We start from the raw sequence: 20,464 nt of genomic DNA, 5'->3' as shown, positions 1-20,464 counted from the left end.
TCATTAGAAATATAAATTTTAGATTTCCTTTTAAATGTTTCCATAAATGGAATCAAAATATATGTACTTTTTGAGCCATCTATCTTTTGCTCATTGTTTTTCAGATTTATCCACATTGTTCCATGTGGTATTGATTTGTTTTCATTGATGCATAGTACTCAATCAACTCAAAGAACCTCAATTTATTTATCTAATATGTTGATGTACACTTGAGCTAACATCAAGAATTTTTCTAGGGCATATACCTAGGGTCATAGACACTTTTTTAGTTGGGTCACATATATTTCATAAGAGATAAGAATTCCCATTGCCCCATTTTCTGGGCCATCGCCAGAGTCAAGTCTGACAGGCATGGTAGGCTCCTGTGGAGATGAAGGGCAGAGGCCCAGGAGTGGACAGCATGCTCTGAGGCTCTCTTGGATCAAGCTGGGAGAGAAAGTTCCCCTTTTTGCAGTACATTTGGAAGAGGCAGCATTGCCCTCTCAGGGCAAAAGACCTGCTGGGCTCCATGGAGCTGCCCCATTCACTAGCATATGAGCAGAGATGCCTGCCAAAGCGCAGCTAACCTGGATGCTTGCTTTCTGCTATGCTTTACCATATAAATCCAAGTCCCTGTCAGTCATACAACTGCTTTTCTGGGAGAAACCATTATCAGCCACTGCAGAGTCAGATACTCCCCCAGAATATCAGCACAAGTCTGCCCCACACTTAGTCCCTAAAATCTGGAGTTTTGAAACCCAACCATGTGCCTGAGTTAAAACAGAGGAACACTGCACCAAAACGACTGCAGACAGATCAAACATAGACAGGGTGAAGGCAGGGATCTGACGGAAGCCTGGGTCACAAGTTGGGGGGAGATTTTTCCCCCTTCTGTGAATGCCTCCTTAGTGGTGGGCACGAAATACCCTCCCTGGGGAAGAGATGGGGCTGATGCCATATTTTACCCCTCCTATCAGCACATCAAACTTTAGGGAGCAGTATAGCATGCACAGTGGAGGCTTGAGCCACTGACAGCAAGACCTACCCCCTGGCACTCTGCAGGCACCTTTTTTACTAAGGCAAGTGTGATTGACAGCCAGAGCAGCAGTCGGCCCCTCCCCCAGAAGACTAGCACAAACCCCCACATGCACCAGATCTACTGATCATAGAGTTCTGCAAAGTTTCAGCTCTAGTGGAAATGGGACCAGGTATAGACCTTTCTGATACACAAAAGATAAGAGTCCTAAACAAAATTCCAAGATGGAGGAATTCATCCGAAAAGAAAAAACAAGAACATATCATAGCTAGGGAGTTAATCAAAACAGATATACGTATTATGTTGGAAACGAATTGAAAGCAATGATCATAAAATACGAGCTGGTCTTGAGAAACAGAAGAAACTGGAGAGACCCTTTACTGCAGTGATAAAAGACCTAAAAACTAGCCAGGCAAAATAAAACATGCTATAACTGGGATGCAAAACCGACTGACTTAGTGACTACAAGGATGGAAGAAGCAGAGGAACAAATAAGTGACACAGAAGATAAAATTATGGAAAATAATGAAGCTGAAAAGAAGAGATTAAGAAAAATTATAGATTATGAATGTATATTTAGAGAATTCAGTAACACGATAAAGCATAACAACATTCATATTATAGGACGTCTAGAAGAAGAAGAGGGAAAAGGGGGCAGAAGGTTTTTTTGAGCAAATTATAGCTGAAAACTTCTCTAATCTGGGGAAAGAAACAGACATCCAAATCCAGGAGATACAGACAACTCCCATTAAAATCAACAAAAGCCAGCTAACACCAAAACATATCTTAGTAAAATTTGCAGATTACTTAGATAAGGAAACACCTGAAAGCAACAAGGGAAAGAAATCCCTAAGCTACAAGGAAAGACAAATTAGGTGAACAGCAGATCTCTCCACAGAAACTTGCCAGCCCAGAAGGTAGTGGCATGATATATTCAACATACTAAATGGAAAAACATACAGCCAAAAATATTTTATCCAGCAAGAGTGTCACTCAAAATAGAAGCAACACTTATATCAGACAAACTGCATTTTAAAGCAAAGACTATAAAAAGAGATGAAGAATAAAACTATATCATCATAAAGTGGAATGTCCCACAAAAAGATTTAACACTAAATATTTATGCCCCCAAACTGGAAGTATCCAAATATATAAATCAATTAATAGCAAACATATAGGAACTCATTGACATTAATACAATAATAGTAGGAGACTTTAACACCCCACTTACAACAATGGACAGGTCATCTAAACATAACATCAACAAAGAAACAATTGCTTTGAATCGTACACTGGACCAAATAGACTTAACAGATACATTCAGAACATTTCAACTAAAGCAGCAGAATACACATTCTTTTCAAGTGCACAAAGGACATTCTCCAGAATAGATCACATACTAGGTCACAAACCAGGCCTCAACAAATACAGAGACTGAGATCATACCATGCATATTTTCTGAACACAACACTATGAGACTTGAAGTCAATCACAAGAAAAATTTGGAAAGACCACAAATACATGGAGGTTAAACAACATACTACTAAAAAATTAATAGGTAATCCAGAAAATTAACTTAAATAATACATGCAAACAAATGAAAATGAAAAAATGGCAGTCCAGAATCTCTTGGATGCTGCAAAGGCCTTCATAACAGGGAAGTGTATAGCAATACAGGCCTACCATAAGAAGCAAGAAAAATGTCAAATGCAAAACCCAACATTACACCTAAAGGAACTAGAAAAGACACAGTAAATAAAGCCTAAAGTCAGCAGAAAAAAGGGAAATAATAAAGATTAGAGCAGAAAAAAGTGATATAGAAACAAACAACAAACAAACAACACAAACAACAAAAAAACCAGTAGAACAGATCAAGGAAACTAATAAATAGTTCTTGAGATGATTAATAAAATTGATAAAAAAAAAAGTCTAGCCAGACTTTTCAAAAAGAAAACAAACCCAAATATGTAAAATCATCAATGAGAGAAAAGAGATCACAACCAACACATAGAAATACAAACAATAATAAGAGAATATTATGAAAAATTATATGCCAACATATTGAATAAACTGGAAGAAACAGATAAATTCCTAGAAATATACAAATTACCAAAACTGAAACAAAAAGAAATAAAAATTTTAACAGACTTATAACCAGCAAGGAAATTGAATCAGCAATCAAAAATCACCCAACAACAAATAAAAGTCCAGGGCCAAATGGCTTTGCAGGGGATTTATAGAAGAGTAAATATATACTCTTTTCAAACTATTCCAAAAAATAGAAATGGAAAGAAAACTTCCAAATTCATTCCACAAAGCCAGTATGACCTTGATTCCAAAATCAGACAAAGACCCAACTAAAAAGGAAAATTACAGGCCAACATCCCTGTTGAATATGGATGGAAAAATTCCCAAGAAGATACTAGCAAATCAAATCCAACATTACATTAAAATTGTTATTTTCCACGATCAAGTGGGATTTTCTCCTGGACTATGTGGTGCTTTAATATTTGCAAACCAAGTAATGTGATACACTACATTAATAAAAGATAGGGATAAGAAATGTATGATCCTCTCAATAGATGTAGAAAAAGCATTTGACAAAAATACAGCATCCATCTTTAAAAAAAAACTTAACAGAGCAGAAATAGAGGGAACATACTTCAACATCATAAGGCCATATATGAAGATGCACAGCTAAGATCATCTTCAATGGAAAAAATCTGAAAGCTTTTTCTCTGCAGTCAGAAGCAAGAGAAGGATGTCCACTCTTACTGTTGTTATTTAACATAGTACTGGAAGTCCTAGCCTCAGCCGTCAGACAACAAAAAGAAGTAAAAGGCATCCAAATTGGCAAGGAAGAAGCCAAACTTTACATGTTTTCAGAAGACATGATACTCCAGGTAGAAAATCTGAAAAACTCCACCCCAAAATTGCTAGAATTGATAAACTCATCCAGCATGGTCACAGGATACAAAATCAATGCACAGAAATCTGTTCCATTTCTACACACCAATAATGAAGAAGCAGAAAGAGAAATCAAGGAATCAATCCCATTTACAATTGCACCAAAAACCATAAGATATCTAGGAATGATCTGTACTCTGTAAACTATAAAACACTGATGAAAGATATTGATGATGACACACAGAGATAGTAAAAAATTCCTTGCTCATGGATTGGAAGAAGAAATATTGCTAAAATAACTTTAATACCCAAATCAGTCTACATATTTAATGCAATCCCTATCCAAATACTACCAGCATTTTTCACAGAACTAGAACAAACAATCCTAAAATTTGTATGGACTCCCAAAGGTCCCAAACAGACAAAGTAATGTTGAAAAAGAAAACCAAAGCTGGAGGCATCATGGTTCTGGACTTGACGCTGTATTACAAAGCTGTAATCAAGACACTAGGTTGGTACTGGCACAAAAAACAGACACATAGATCAGTGGAATAGAATACGGAACCCACAAATAGACTCACAAATGTATGATCAACTAATCTTTGACAAAGCAGGAAAAAATATCCAATGGAAAAAGACAGTCTTTTCAACAAACGGTGTTGGGAAAACTGAACAGCAACATGCAGAAGAATGAACCTGGACCACATTTCTTACACCATACACAAAAACAAATTAAAAATTGATGAAAGACCTAAATTGTAAGACATGAAACCATAAAAATCCTAGAGGAGAAAACAGGCAGGAACCTCTTTGGCCTCAGCTGGAGCAACTTCTGACTAGACATGTCTGGAGGCAAGGGAAACAAAAACAAAAATGAACTACTGGGACTTAATCAAGATAAAAACCTCTACAGTGTAGGAAACAATCAACAAAACTAAAGGGCAGCCTAAGGAAAGGGGAAAGATATTTGCAAATGACATATCTGCTAAAGGGTTAGTATCCAAAATCTATTAAGAAATTACCAAGTTCAAGCACCCCAAAAAGCAAATAATCCATTTAAGAAATGGGCAGAAGACATGAATATACATTTTTCCAAAGAAGACATACAGAATAGACACATGAAAAGATGCTCAACATTTCTTATCATCAGGGAAATATAAATCAAAACCACAATGAGGTGCAACCTCACACCTGTCAGAAGGGCTAAAATTAACAACACAAGAACAATGGGTGTTGGCAAGGATGGGCACAAAGAGACCCTTAACTACAGAGAACAAACGAAGGTTTGATGGAGGGGCAGTGGGTGGGGGGGATAGGCTAAACAGGTGGTGGGTATCAAGGAAGGCATTTGTTGTAATGAGCACTGTGTGCTATATGTAAGTGAGGAATACTAAATTCTACTCCTGAAGCCAATATTATATTATATGTTAACTAACTACAATTTAAGTAAAAATTTGAAAGAAAAAAATAAAATAAAAATAAATTTACCTTTGCCTAAGTGAGATGTATGTTGTGATCTCAATTCTGTTTTAATTTTCATTTTCCTGAATACAATAAATTCATGATTCTTTACTTTTAAATATAACATCAAACTGTCACTCTTCTGATATATATAGTTGAATTTTACATCTACTTTCTACATTAACTTATCTTTTTCAAATAGATTTATGGGAACTACGTATATATTTGCTCTTCATTTGATTATGTGTATTGTAAATATTTCCTTTTAGTTACTGGCTTGTCTTTTCACTTTCACTATGATTTGTATTTATTAAATCAATTATCTAGAAGTTTAATCTACATACAATAAAACACACTCATGTTAATTATATAGTTTGACTAGTTTTGAAAATGCATATACCTATGTAACTACCATAGAAGTCAAGATATAAAATACTTCCATTACACACAAAAAAAGTGCCCAAGTGCTTCTTTGCAATAAATGCCTTCTATCCTGGATACCATGTAACCAATGATTTGCTGCCTCTATATATAGATTTTCTTTGCCTTGATCTCCAGTAGAATTTTACTGGAACTGATAAGAATGGGTCTCTTGCTGTGTTGTTAATCTTAAGGAGAAAGTTACAGTCCTTTACCATTGAGTATGAAGTTATTTGGAGTTTATGTAGTTACGGCCTGAAGTTAGTTGTCCTTCACTAGGTTGAAGAAACTTCCCTTTATTACTAGTTGGCTCAGAGTTTATATCATAAATGGCTGACAAATTTACAGTGTTTAGCCACTATTACCTGTACTTACAGTGGGGCGGCTCGTGGTGCCAGAATTCTTTCGCCAGTACTCTTGCTTCACTTTCATCTTACAACAGCCCCTGCTTGCCTATGCCACAGAGATGGTCCCTCTCCATACTTTTCTCTCTGCCCTAGGACCCTCTGCTCTTATTTATTACTCAAAAGAGACTCATCTTTTGTAGTAAGGTAAAGGGAGATCTGTGTTATAGTGGCCAATCATAGCCTCAGGCAGACTGTGTCCTAGGGCTTCAAGACTGGAACTTTTTGAGAAACCCTGCCCCTCCACATGGCGGCCAAACTGTGCCTTCTGTCTGTAAGTGGTCCTCTACAGAACATGATTTTCTGCCCTTTCTGCCACTGGCACCTGGTCTCTGATACATATTCATGTAGGATCCTGGACTCAAGACAGAGTATCCTCCCCTTCCCCAGGAGCCAAAGGTTTTTGCTTTTTCTGGGTGACAGAAATTTAAAGCACCAACACTGGTGCTGCAATGGCCTGAGGGAAATATCAGATTAGACTTAGGTCCTCAGGCTTAGAGACTGGTGTTACAGAATCGGACAAGTGCTAAGATTTTAGACCTAAACCAGTTGATGCAAGTAGGGAAATGAGTAGATATGGATCTGAAATCTCTGAATAAATCCCTGACATTGGATAGACTGTCACCTGTAAAAAGTGAGAGAAGAAAAACAATGCCTACAGACCAAGAGAACTTTTGAGAAAGGCTATCTCTACCCAAGAGCGTTGAGTGTGGAAAATGATTACCTGAAAAATTGCCTGAGTAGCTGTGAAATATATTCCAAAAAACTGTGCCAGAATATAGTGACTATTTTGGACCCAGGCAGAGGCAAATGCAAAACTGCTATAAGGAAACACTTTTCTAAACTCCAAAACCATGGAGTTTCCTCTAACATATACACACACATACATAAACGCTGGTAAAAGGGGAATAATCAGCTTAAAATTTACAAATCCTATGATGGCTGATCTGTCATATGAGAGATTCTTCAGATATGAAACATGTATTTGCACTTGAATTCAGAAGACATTAAGGCTAGATTTGAGTATATTTTTCATAGAGGTGACACCTGGCCAAGAATTGGATATGACTGTCCAAATAAAATACAGAAGAAGGAAAAATGGAAAGGTGGGTATGTTAACATTTCAGAGCATCTAATATTTAGAAGGAAAAGAGAGTCTAGATCACAAATGGAGTACACAAAGTGCTGAGACCCAAGCCATAAGACTGTAGTTTAATGGACATAAAGTAAAGGTAGTTGACGGTACTAGAAAATTTTAGCTTGGGGAAAAAAAAGAGAAGAAAAAGGAAACATGATAATCATTTTCAAGTATTTGATGGCTGTTCAACTGAAAAGGTAATTAGCTTTACTATAAGTAGTTCTGGAATGATAAATTAGAATAAATGGTTGCAAACTTAGAGACATTCATCTTGACTCAATATGAGAAAAATCTCTGTAAAAACTATTTGTTCAAAACTTGAGAGACTGTCCTGTCAGTAGAGAATTATTCCACATTACAGGTATGCAAGCAGTCAGGAATGCTGCATTACATAGGAATTGAACTGGACTACCTCTAAATTCCTTCTATCTTGGTGATTCTTTGAGTTACTGAATACTGGCAATGATGCAGCTTTGTTATTTTATGTGCTATATTCCAAGCTTGTCTTGGGAAATATTTGGTGTATCAAAGACTCTGAAAGAGCAGCATTCTAATACTTTAGACATTAAGCGTATCTAAAAAGTATTTTGAACCTTGGAGAAGATTGATGACAAATTTTTCTCCTCTGCGTCGTTCTGGAAGACAAAACAAAACAAAAGAACATATCATTCCCTCCCACTGTCATTTAGCTGTTCTGGAGACTCATATTGAGCTCATATAAATAAAATAACTGGCTTTTTCCACATGAACTACTCATAAATTTTTCTTTTCCATGTTATAATTGAGTAGTTGTGTTTTCTTAATCTGGAAAAGACTTAAAATGCATCTGAATTAAACTGCATTTTCTTATTTTTCATCCATAGCAAAATGTAGATATTACTGAAGAAGTAAAAAATATATGCAGCGTTCTGGGGTGTGTGGAGACCAAACAAATTACAGATGCTATAAATGAACTAAATCTAACTCTTCAGAGAAAAGCAGAGGTAAATATACTCATTTATTAGACAGTAATTGTAATTATTTTAAACCTGAGTTCAATAATTAAGAAGAGTGTAAGAATTTTGACTACTGTGTCTGTGTGTGTCTTTGCATGTGCACATATGTATTTCAGTTATTTGGGGGTAATGGAAACTTGATTCTATTATACCAAAAAGATTTGATTAAATTTAAAGGAAATTTCTTACACCTTTGAAGTTTGTAACTGCCATGAATCTTCCAAGTGAGACCGAAATCTATTCTACCATCCTACCTATAAGAATATAATTATATAATAGCATTCACAGGCAAGTGTTTGTATAGACTATTAATGGCTTTCATTTGCACGAGTATATTCAGGGGTAAGTATCCATGCTTACATGGACAAGCACACGTATAGGGGAAAAAGACCAGGTTTTTTGTGGTATCTTTTGCTGAATTTTCAATGCATACTTGTTGTATCATGCATTAATACCTGTTTTTCTTTTTTTAGTTAAAAAAATAAGTACTGGGGCATCTGGGTGGCTCAGCTGAGCGTCCGACTTCAGCTCAGGTCATGATCTCGCTGTTTGTGGGTTCGAGCCCCACATAGACTCCGGGCTGACAGCTCAGAGCCTGGAGCCTGCTTCAGATTCTGAGTCTCCCTCTCTCTCTCCGCCCCTCCCTCGCTCATACTCTCTCTCTCTCTGTCTCTCTCTCTCTGTCTCTCTCAGAAATAAGTAAATGTTAAAAAAATTTTAAAAAATAAGTATTATGTGTTTTTTTTAAATCTCAGAAATCTCTTATAGAATTACAGGTGTGATTATTGCCCAAGAAAAAGATTACGAAATCTAGTCACAATAAATCCATTCACTCTTGTTATTAGTTTCACAAATGATGAAGCAGAAATATATGATGATCATAATAACTAATACTTGATAGTACACTGCAGTAATAAAAGAGTTTCACTTATTTATTACTTTGTCTTTTATTTTATTTCGGTTCATCCTCACAGCAATATACCATGAAGTTGGTGTTTTAATGTTAATTTTATTATTGAAATCAGATGCTTAGAATGCTCATGTACAGAGGATTATTAAGTGGCCAAATAGAATTTTGAAACCAGGCCTTTTCCTCAATATATGTGAAACTTCGTAAGACAGTGTTACATGCATTCTTTACCCGAATGGAAAGGAACAGCACAAATTATATTACCTTGAATATGCGAACCTTGCAATTTCCAAAAGACTGATTTAAAAAGTGGACAATTATACTAATATATATATAAATCATCATCATTGTTTCAAATGTTGGATTTTCTATGTCTTATTTTATTTTAATTTTTTTTTTTTATTTCTAAGAGAGAGAGAGAGACAGCGTGAGCAGGGGAGGGTCAGAGAGAGAGGGAGTCACAGACTCTGAAACAGGCTCCAGGCTCTGAGCTGGCAGTCAGCACAGAGCCCGATGCGGGGCTCGAACCCACGAACCGCGAGATCATGACCTAAGCGAAAGTCAGATGCTTAACCGACTAAGTCACCCAGGTGCCCCAATCTATGTCTTATTTTAATTAGAACTTATTTTTGTAATTATGGAATAATAATGAATACAGAAATGTGAATACCTTATTTGCATACATAAATAGCGACAGTGACCACCTAGGAACAGTGGAATCATCCTATCAAAAGATTTTTCAGATAAACATTCATTAAAAGGTTCATGTTTCAAAGCATGAATAAAAATTTAAGCAATATAATCAATAAATATAAAAATTCGATGTCTGAAATTAATAAGTGTTCATTTCCTTATATTTTTCTTAATGGGAAAATATCTACTCTTATATCTTCCAATTATAGAAGAAAATAGAATAACTTTGTAGGTTCCAAAGCTGTTTTTCTATGTACATATTAATATGCATTGTCTTCAGAAAAGACAAGGTAAAACATCTGAAGNCTCTGAAACAGGCTCCAGGCTCTAAGCTGCAATTAATTTCTCTTAGATCATCACATTTGGGAGACATACAAGCACCTAGAGCTGGAAATAAAATACAGAGTTTAGGGTCATTCAAATACAATTTGAACTCAATATCTACCAGTTTTTAGCTGAATATCCCTCAGAAAATTAATTCATATCTGATTTCAGCTTTCCTCACTGCAGAAATAAATTAAATAAATAAATAATAGGATAGGATAGGATAGGATAGGATAGAATAGAATAGAATAGAATAGAATAGAATTTGCAGGGTTCCTATGAGTATTAATGTTAATGAAGGTCCAAATGATAATGTTTCTTGCATAAGTCATTATTACTGAAGGTAGTAGGGATGGTGCTGGTGGTAGTTTTTGTGATTCCTCACCATGTAACCAACATGAAGGTTTTAATTCACACAAGCACCACATAGGTCATTTTCTCATGTCTACTCATTATAGCCAGCATCGTGACAAATGTGAGCCTTTGCCAGAGGAGGAGACCACATGCATGAATGTAAACACATGTCTTTCCATCTGTTAAGACCACTTGGTTGTGCTTCAGTTTTTATGTACGGCTCTCAGTGAATGAATACAAACAAATAACTGATCAAAGAGTAAGGAAAATCTAATTTTAGGATAAAGCACTTCAAAGTTATTAAAAATATTACACAATACAAAAAGCTTTATCTTAAAACATTCATTTTCTGAAACTCCCTAAAAGAACAAAAATGACAATATTCTCAGAAATATCAAACTTTCAATCTAGCTGAAGCCAAGAGAATCTTTCAAAGAGAAAATGAGTATTTCCTAGGAAAACTGGACAATTGTATTTCTTATGAAAAGCTAATAATCACATTTCACATATCTTGCATACTTATGGGCACTAACTCATATGTGATTACTCACACATAGAAATAAAGAGTTGACAATTACCAGTGTTATTTCATACATTTCAATGGGAAAAATAGTTTAAAACCCTTAATAAACAGATTCTAGGGGCATCTGGGTGGCTCAGTCAGTTAAGCATCCAACTCTTGATCTCGGCTCCGGTCTTAATCTCAAGGTCGGAGTTGACGCCCTGCACTGGGCTCCATCCTGGGCATGGAAACTACTTAAAAAAATAATTAAAAATAAAATATACAGATTCTACTTATTTTGAGCACACTTTAAAAGTTCATTTATTCTACATCACCTTCATTCAAACACTTTCCTCTCTTTCTCCATCCTAATCCATGAGCCCACCTATATAAGAATATTGGCAGAAATAGTAAGTACACATTTTCAGAATGTGTGCAGTAACCAACTGCAGTTAACAATGCCAAAGTACCTCAGTCTGTCTACCCACCATGAACCAAAGATTAAAGAAATACTGAGAAAAATGAATCTTCTGCCAACAAACTCAAATTTGAAAGGCTTCTCTTTCCCTTGGCTGCCTTTTTTTTTTTTTTGTCAACTTGTAAGAGACTATTTCCTGCCATACACAGAAGTAATTAGGTATTTATTAAATGTAAGTTTTGGCAAGATGATGAATTATATCACAAATGCAATTATACTCTTGTTCATGCTCTCACTCAGCAGTGGAAACAATTTTCCATCCTTCAATATTATATTCCAGAATCTCACATAATATATTTCCATTACATGTTCATACAATAAATGAAACACAAAGTGAAAAATATGGTCTTACACATTGTGCTGTAGGTGGATGTCATGGTGATTTTAAAATACAAGTTTTTATTTCTGAATAAACTGAATTCTAGTTAAGTCAGGCTAACATTCTTAATGGTCTCATCCACATGGATGTTAAGCCTAGTGGTTGAAACTACATTCAGATGAAACCTCTGAAAAGGCTCAAGTGAAAATCTATACATAAATTTAATTACATTTTAAACATGATAAAAGTGTTTTCTTTCAAAAGGAATATTGTAGCAAGTTCTTGATTACAAAAGAACCCACAATTATCCTTAGTTTGTTTCAGAAACTGGGCTTTAAAAGCAAACTTAAAGCAAAATTTTTAAGAAATGTAGTGCCAATTAAAGTGGATAAACATATTAGAAAATCATGTTTGCTTTTGGACTGAAACCTCATTTTTGTGAATCTGTGTGTCACCATATATAGTTTTCATGATAATGAAGTTATAACCAGCAAATTCTAAACCACTAAAGTAATTCCTGGTCTCCAATAAATATAAACACAAATAAACAAACAAGCAAATAAATAAATAAAACCATACTAATGAATATGAACTAAAGTGACAAAAATAAAATTTCAGATGGTACTTTTTATTTAGAATATGGTCACAAGTGTTTTACTATCAGTTTCTTTAAATCTCCCATAAATAATGAAATGAAACTATAGCATGAATCTGTATGATTCTGCCCACTTACTTTTTTTTTTAAGTTTATTTACTTATTTTGAGAAAAGGAGAGCATGAGCAGGGGAGGGGCAGAGAGAGAGAGGTGGGGGAGAGAATTCCAGGTGAGGGGGCTCAAACCCATGAACCGTAAGATCATGACCTGAAACAAAGTCAAATGCTTAACCAACCAATTGAGCTACCCAGGTGCCCCTGATTTTGCCCACTTCCATCCAGCCCTTTTTCGCATAGCAGCCCAATGCTCACAAGTGAATGTCTGCTAATAATAAAAACTGGACATATTACACAGAGAGAACTAAAATTCACTTATTTCAAAAAATTATTCACTGCTGGGGAAGGAAATGAGTTTAGCCAATATTTGTAGAACTGTTCTAATAATACTAAACAGGCTGAGCTTATTCTAATTTTTTTCAGTCAAAAAACCTAGATGGTTTATTGAAACATTTAGAATGCTTTTCTTTTATCTTATAATTTAGATTCCCTCTGTTTGTTAAGCAACATTGACATATGATACCAATAAATATTTTGTCTTTTTATCATGCAACAGACATTTCAGTGTTTAGATCTGGATGTAATCAGTTTGGTTGTTTTGTGAATTTGTTTTCTAAATAACTATTGTGCCTTTGTACTACTTTTCTTTTTCAGAATTTTCATCAAAATTCAGAGGCTTCATCAAAAGGTAAAATATACATGTACTCACATCTTAAAAAGTTATAGAACCCAAAATAACTGAATTCTTTTCAATTTTTTATCCAAATTTTATGGTAACACATACACGCGAACATTTTTTGAGGCATAAATGCTTTGCTAAACTCTTTTTACTGATGGAAATGATTATTCTGCAAGTAAAAATCAACACTCTAAACTTTTAGCCTGACATTTTTAAGAAATGGGAAAAGTCAAGAGATCTATAAAAAAGAAAGGAATACTGAAAATATTCTTATAACCATTCCAAGAACTATAAAATTTTATTTAGCTAATTATATTTTGATGTCAGAAGAGTCTGAAAAGTAGCAGATGTCTTTCTTCAAAGTTACTAATTTCAAATTTAAATTCAAATACTATTTGAAAGACCAATCTAACATAATATGTAGGAGGATTTGGTCCTGGAATAATAAGTGTTCACAGAGGCTCTGAGCCTATAAAACTGCAAGCCACAGGAGGACTTTGCCTCTACAGAAAACAGTGGATGTGTAATAGTGTGGTATAGAGCAAAGGATCTGGCTTTTAGAATCTGGTTAATTTCAACTCTGGCCACTTTTTGACTCTGTGATTTTAGGGACTTAAATTCTTTGATCCTAAATTTCTCCAATATGCGTAGCAGACATGATAGTTATTTAATGTGCAGGCTGTGGTCAGAGTTGTTCTTGTTTGCACAGGCAAATGGTATCTGGCATATGAACCCTAGGAGTATCTTCAAGGAAATGGACTCGCAGATATTCTACTAACACTCTAGGTTTAGAGGTCACGTGAAGTACAAATGATAATCCCAACCTGTCCTCCATTCCCTTAATCATTTTTAGGAGAAAGGAATGTGCTCAGGGATATCTAACTCTAATTCCCACCACTCAAAAGAAGACATTCAATTACATTTGAAGAACTCTCTCACTTCACATCACAGAGGAATATGGGATGGCAGAGGGCATGGAGAAAAAACAAACACAAACAAACAAACCACTAGCACAAAAATCCCTGTTCCAGGCATTCATAGAAATCCAGAACATCATTAAAGAAGGGAAAGGATGGACACCCCCTAACAATATCAATAACACAGAGTCCAAGTGATAGAATGAGGAGTGAACAAGCTGGAGATATGTCATATGGAACCGGACCTCTCATCCTTTTTTTTTTTTTTTTTAGGAATGTTGGAATAAAATCCCTTCATCCCATATCCTAAGGAGTTGGGATATAAGATCCCAGAGAACTGTGTAGAAATGTTCACAAAAATTTATATTCAATGCTAACTCATCACAGATTCTAATTAATGCATTTTATTTTTTAAACCTTTTTATTAAGTTTATTTATTTATTTTGAGAAAGAGACAGGGAGAGTGAACGAGCAGGGGAGAGACACAGAGAGGAAGAGAGAAAGAAACCCAAGTGCAGAGCCTTGCATGGGGCTGGAACTCACAAGCCAAAAGATCATGACCTGAGCCAAAACCAAGAGTCAAACGCTTAACTGACTGAGACACCCAGGTGCCCCTTATTAACACCTTTTAATCAAATATATGTTGTCACTATTTCTCAACTTATGATACTATAACTCTTTTCCCAGAATAAAGTCAGGGGTGATAAATGTTATTACTCCGTATTTCACCACCAAACCCAGGATCTTGAGTCCCTAGCACATTTCTGATGATATTTGAAATGTACTCTTCATCCAGAGCTCTGGAAGTAAAGCATTAAGGCATAAGCACACATCTCTACACTACCTCAAAGAAGCAATTTATAACCAAAAACTGTATTTGTGCAGAAAAAGTCAAGAGTAGAGTTTGAGTAATTATCCACATAATTAAGATTTCCCAAAATACGTGCTGGGGCTTGAATCGATAAGATCTTTGATCCAACTTTATGACTTATTTTAGATGTATATTCATTGGCACAAGATTGGGAATTATTACTAAGAAGGTTGTACTTCCTGCTTCAGAGTACCAAAAGCACGATGTGGGACTGGGAAACATGTTTCTATATATTTATAATTCCCTGCCTCACGTTGTTCAGGAGAATCCCTGTTGATTGGCCTCAAGAATTTGGGTCCTCTTTAAAAACGATTTTTTTATGCTGCTTTGCTCTTCTGTTTCATTAACTGCTACTGCTGATTTCTCTGAGAATTTTAATTAGGGCTTATTTCAATTTGCTCATCCCCGTAGCCTGATTTCAAAAAGGGGCACCATTTAAAGTAAACTATGGCCATCTTATAAATTTTGTACAAACTTAGGAATAACTAAGTGAATAACAGCATGTGTTGAGAAACAAAAAAAATGTTTAATTATGGACAGAGCTTCTGAGGGGCAGGATGGGTGGGGTTCAAAGAATCTCCTTGCTGAAACGGGCATGATTTTTGAGTACCAAATTGTCTGGTACTGGAACACTGCAGACTGATGGACTTAAAAGCTAGTTCTGTTATTTTCTTTTCAAAACAACTAGAAACTACAAGCAATTTATGCTTCAGAAACAACCTGACGAGGAAGTGCATGCATTTCAATAAATAGCGGTACTGTGTGACTGCACTTGACACACATCAAATCAAATCAAAATCACTGCCTGTTTTAAGACCATAACAACGACGCACTTACTTGTTCTCTTGATGACTCCTCAGCGCCAGGGCTCAGCCTCCGGGCTCTTCCTGGAGTTGGNTCCACATCCCCGCGCGCCCGGAAGCTAGCGGAGCCACCGCCAGAGTGGGCGGGGCCACGTGCCGCAGGGGTGTCTGGGACACCTCATCTGGGATGGGGAGAACCACAGTCCCCGCTCTTCGTGCGGAAGAGGAACCTGAAGTCTACAGCGGAACTGAAGTCGAGCCTGGACCCCTCCAGGGGCAAGGCCTTGCAGCACATCTTCCTCATCAGGCCCTCCAGTCCCGGGCGGACGCCTCCTATAATTGCACTATCGACTGTACTAGGTCGCAGGCTACACTGACTGGTGTCCTGCCTTGCAAGCTTGGGACTGAAGCTTCACAAAATCGACCATTCCTCCGTGACCCACGCGACAGAAAGCACTGACATCAGCCAACACGTGCCGGGGGTCTGCAGAGTCAGCGCAGACCTGCTGAGGGAAGGCGCCCACATCTAGCCGACAGAGCTGAATCAGCCCAAGTCTTACTGGAAGCACAAGACAGAGCCAGAAGGGAAGTGGCTTCCTAAACTGCATCCACCCGGCAGCCGCGAGGCAGCAGAACAGTTCTGAGGTCGGCCGTGCCATCATTCACAGCCTGATGTGCCTGGCGCCACAGCTCTTTCAGAAGGCTGGCTCTGCCTGTCCCTCAACAACCGCGGCATTATTTGGTGGGTGGTCTGGTCCAGAGGCAGAGCAGTGCTCAGGACCCTTGGGGACACAGGGATCAGGCCTCCTGATAAGATCTTCCGCTCCTGAAGGGGGCCTCGAGGCCCCGCTCTCAAAGCTGTGCCCAGCTGGGTATGCATGTCACCGAAGAACACAGATTCCTTCGCCGTCTTCCTCCACAGGTTAAGCTGCGATTCCATCTCACTTCTCCGGGACGACGTGGCGGAAAAGTAGAAGTAATGTGTGGCATTTCAGTCCTTTTCTTCTGGCCCAGGACGGGAAAGGATAACGTTCAGATCAGATCAGGCTGCTTTCTCTCTCAATAGTTATCTGCCTTACTCTAGAACAAATTTGTAGGATTGTAGGAGGCCTATTTCGGCAATTGGACGAAGCGTGACAGATGCTGTGTGAAGACGAAGGGCTGATTCACACCGAGGGGTTCTTTGACCATTACCATAGCTTTCTGTGCTACCCTCCTGGAGGCCCCTTCAGCAAAGCCCATCAGGCATGAGGAACTCCGAGGAGGCCACCAGAGCTTCCATTCACAACTTATTCCCCTTCATACATCCTTTTCATTTCCTAAACCCTTTTATCACTTAAATATTTGTTGAAGATTTTCTTGATTTAGGTTAAAAATCATTTTTGAGCTTCTATATTTGAGTTTATTCTTCATTTAACTTTTGAAACACTATTAGATTATTAAAACAATTCAAATTGTGAGCATATGATGAGTATATTCCTTCAGTTATTCACTACTGCATAAAAAAATGTCAGTAGTTGGTGTTATTTACTGGCCCCATTAAGAGGTCTGACATTGAACCACCCCTACAATAATGTTCATCATCCTCACGCTTCTCCATTGTAATGGTGCCATCTTTCCTGATTTTGATCTAAGTCCACTACCTATACTACCTGGTCCATTTCCTTAGTCTCTTTTACTTCCTTCCTCTCAGGTAGGAATTTTATTGGGAGTTTATTGGGAGAGAGAAAGCCGGGAAAGATTACCTTAAATTCACTGATTAGGTGACCCTTTTAGTACACACTTGAGAACTATTAGTCCCTATACTTTGTCTTCTTTTTTTTTTTTTTCATTTTTTTTCCTTCATGACAAGTCACATTTAGGAATAATGACTAAACTCCTTTTAAATGACCAATAGTAAAACTTAAGTAAGGCATCAATTTTGAAGAGATTTAGTAACTATCAAAATCTTTTATTTCAAACTTATTTCAGATCCCATCCAGGTACTTTTACTCTTCTCCTTTTACAGTAGTGCAATGTATAAGATTAGTGTTCAGTTAATGGTAAACATCTTAGCATAGTCTAATTTATTATGATTAATTTTTAGATAGGATTTGTTTGAAGTACTTCTAAGGCCATGTTCCTTGTCTGAAAGTTAATTCTGAACAATCATAAACTAGAATAAAAAATATTTCAAATTAAAGAATGCTAAATTAATAACCCAAAACTCTGATTTATGATAAAAGGCCATGCTTCCAAGATTTTGCAACTGAAGATATGAAACCTTATTGATTATCTATACTACTATCAACTAATTCAGGCTGCATAGAAAGGCACAGGTGGCTAATTGGTGTCAGTTGATAGATGGTCATTTTAATTAAATTTTATTTAAAATTTATCATAAATTTCAGAGCTGTAATTGATGGCTTATAATGAGTATGGCCCTTCACAGATGACCTGATTTCTGTTTTTGTTTTTGTTTCTCTTAGGCTTGATAGAGAAACTGACAACTGAATTATCCAGGGCCATCTACCAGCTAATCAGTGTCCATTGCCGCAGCTTTTATGCAGATTTCCAGCCTCTAAATGTACCTGATGAGATTTCCTATGTAAATCCTGGACTCCATTCCCACCTTAGCTTCACAGTGTATGCAGTTCACAACCTTCCAGAGACTTGGGTGCACAGGTAAGTGGTGGTGAGTTTTTCACGAAAATTTTAGTTAATATTTGCATGGCTTCTAATTAGAGCATAATGTGTCTTATTCTTATTTGCAGGAGCAAATATTTCATAAGATTTTGAAATGTAATCAGCGTAGATTTATCTAAATTCTTTTTTTTAATGTTTTATTTATTTCTGAGAGAGAGAGAGAGAGAGAGAGAGAATGAGCAGGGGAGGGTCAGAGAGAGAGGGAGATACAGAATCTGAAGCAGGCTCCAGGCTCTGAGCTGGCTGTCAGCACAGAGCCCGACGCGGGGCTCGAACCCATGAACTGTGAGATCGTGACCTGAGCTGAAGTCCGATGCTTAACCAACTGAGCCACCCAGGCACCCCCTAAATTCTTAAAACCATTTTTAAAAACTTCATTACCAAATGTGCATTCCTTTTCCCTCAAGTCTTCTCCCATTCTCCATATTAAAATTAGCTGCATATTGTCGGTATATCATTATGGAAGCAGAAAATTCTCAACCTATTCAGTAATTGCCCTAATTTTTTTTTTAATGTTTGAGTTTAAAAGACCAATGCTAATTAACAGAACAGAGAGATAGCACACAGAGGGAGAAGTACTTAATGGGAAAAAAAATCACTCTGATACTCATCAAGTTGTGAGTGGTAGATGTTTTGTGAAATTAGTACCTTGATAAAGTTGGAATTAGCCAAGATAATTTGAGTTACATTGAAATTAACCACAATTATGCATGGAGCATTCACTAGGTTCTAGGTTGGCTCTATTATGTAGTATTTTCTTGAATAACATAATTAGATTCATATTATGATCATTACTTTATTTTAAATGTTTACTATTTATTTTTGAGAGAGAGAATTGGAGTGAGGTGCAGAAAGAGAGGGAGACAGAGAATCCCAAACAGGCTGCATGCTATTAATGCAGAGCTGGATGCAGGCCTTGAACCCACGAACCATGAGATCATGACCCCAGCCAAAACCAAGAGTCGGATGCTCAGCCAACTGAGCCACCCAGGCACACTTAATCATTATTTTAAATACCTCATGGATTAAATCAATTAAGAGAATGTGGATTAAATCAATGAAAGTTGATAAGAAGTAGTAATTTATAAATGGATTTATTGTACCCACTTCATTTAGCATCTCAAAGAAAAGTAGAAACCTTTACAGTAAAAAAAAAATTGCTATCTGTATTTTTGCAAATAACTAAACTGTACAAATATTTATGAAGTTAATAGGAAAAATTGGATTTTGTATGTAAAAAACACTATCTATCTACATATACACATATTTCTTTAAACCCATGGACGATTCTTTTATGCCTTTTTCTTAATTTTTTGAAAATTTAAAGGTCTAGTGTATAATACAATAAAAATAATAAATTTCTTACATTTTTTAACCATTAGAAAATATGTATCAATTTTAATTAACATGGAAAATTTAGGCAGATAAATACTGATAAAACTACATGCACAGATCCTGCATTTATATATGGTATGACAGTTTTGCTTTTTTCCATTATTTTTCTATTCTCTTCTTCAATTCTGCTCTAAGCTTTATTTTTTTTTCTTCCTTCTTTTAACTTTAGAATTAGTTTGTTCCTCTTCTTCCAGTTCCTTACATATAGAGTTAGGTTGTTTATTTTTGATATTTCTTCTTTTAATGTAGGTATTTACTGCTGTAAACTTCTCTCTTAGTACTGCTTTTGCTGCGTCCCATACATTTTAGTATGGTGTGTTCAATTTCATTTAGTTCAGTATTTTTTCTAATTTCCCATTTGATTTCTTGTTTGATGCATTGATTGTTCAAAAATGTTAATTTCTATAAATTAGTTAATTTTCCAGTTTTCTTTCTGCTGTTGATTTCTGGTTTTATTCCATTATGGTCAGAAAACACATATGG

General features: G+C 36.4%; 1 protein-coding gene across 2 annotated transcripts in view; it reads left to right on the top strand.

The window, feature by feature from the left end:
• The window catches only part of PIK3C2G (phosphatidylinositol-4-phosphate 3-kinase catalytic subunit type 2 gamma), a 326,049-nt gene that overhangs the window by 53,557 nt on the left and 252,028 nt on the right, over positions 1-20,464 (top strand). For both annotated transcript variants that reach the window (XM_077756378.1, XM_077756377.1), the window contains exons 8-10: positions 8,209-8,328; positions 13,286-13,319; positions 18,370-18,565. In XM_077756378.1, the coding sequence (XP_077612504.1) occupies positions 8,209-8,328; positions 13,286-13,319; positions 18,370-18,565 (350 nt within the window). The remainder of the gene's footprint in view (positions 1-8,208; positions 8,329-13,285; positions 13,320-18,369; positions 18,566-20,464) is intronic.

The sequence above is a fragment of the Crocuta crocuta genome, unplaced genomic scaffold (assembly GCF_008692635.1).
Source record: "Crocuta crocuta isolate KB4526 unplaced genomic scaffold, BGI_CrCroc_1.0 scaffold262, whole genome shotgun sequence".
Taxonomy (NCBI): Eukaryota; Metazoa; Chordata; class Mammalia; order Carnivora; family Hyaenidae; genus Crocuta; species Crocuta crocuta.
This window is presented reverse-complemented; position numbering and strand designations above follow the sequence as displayed.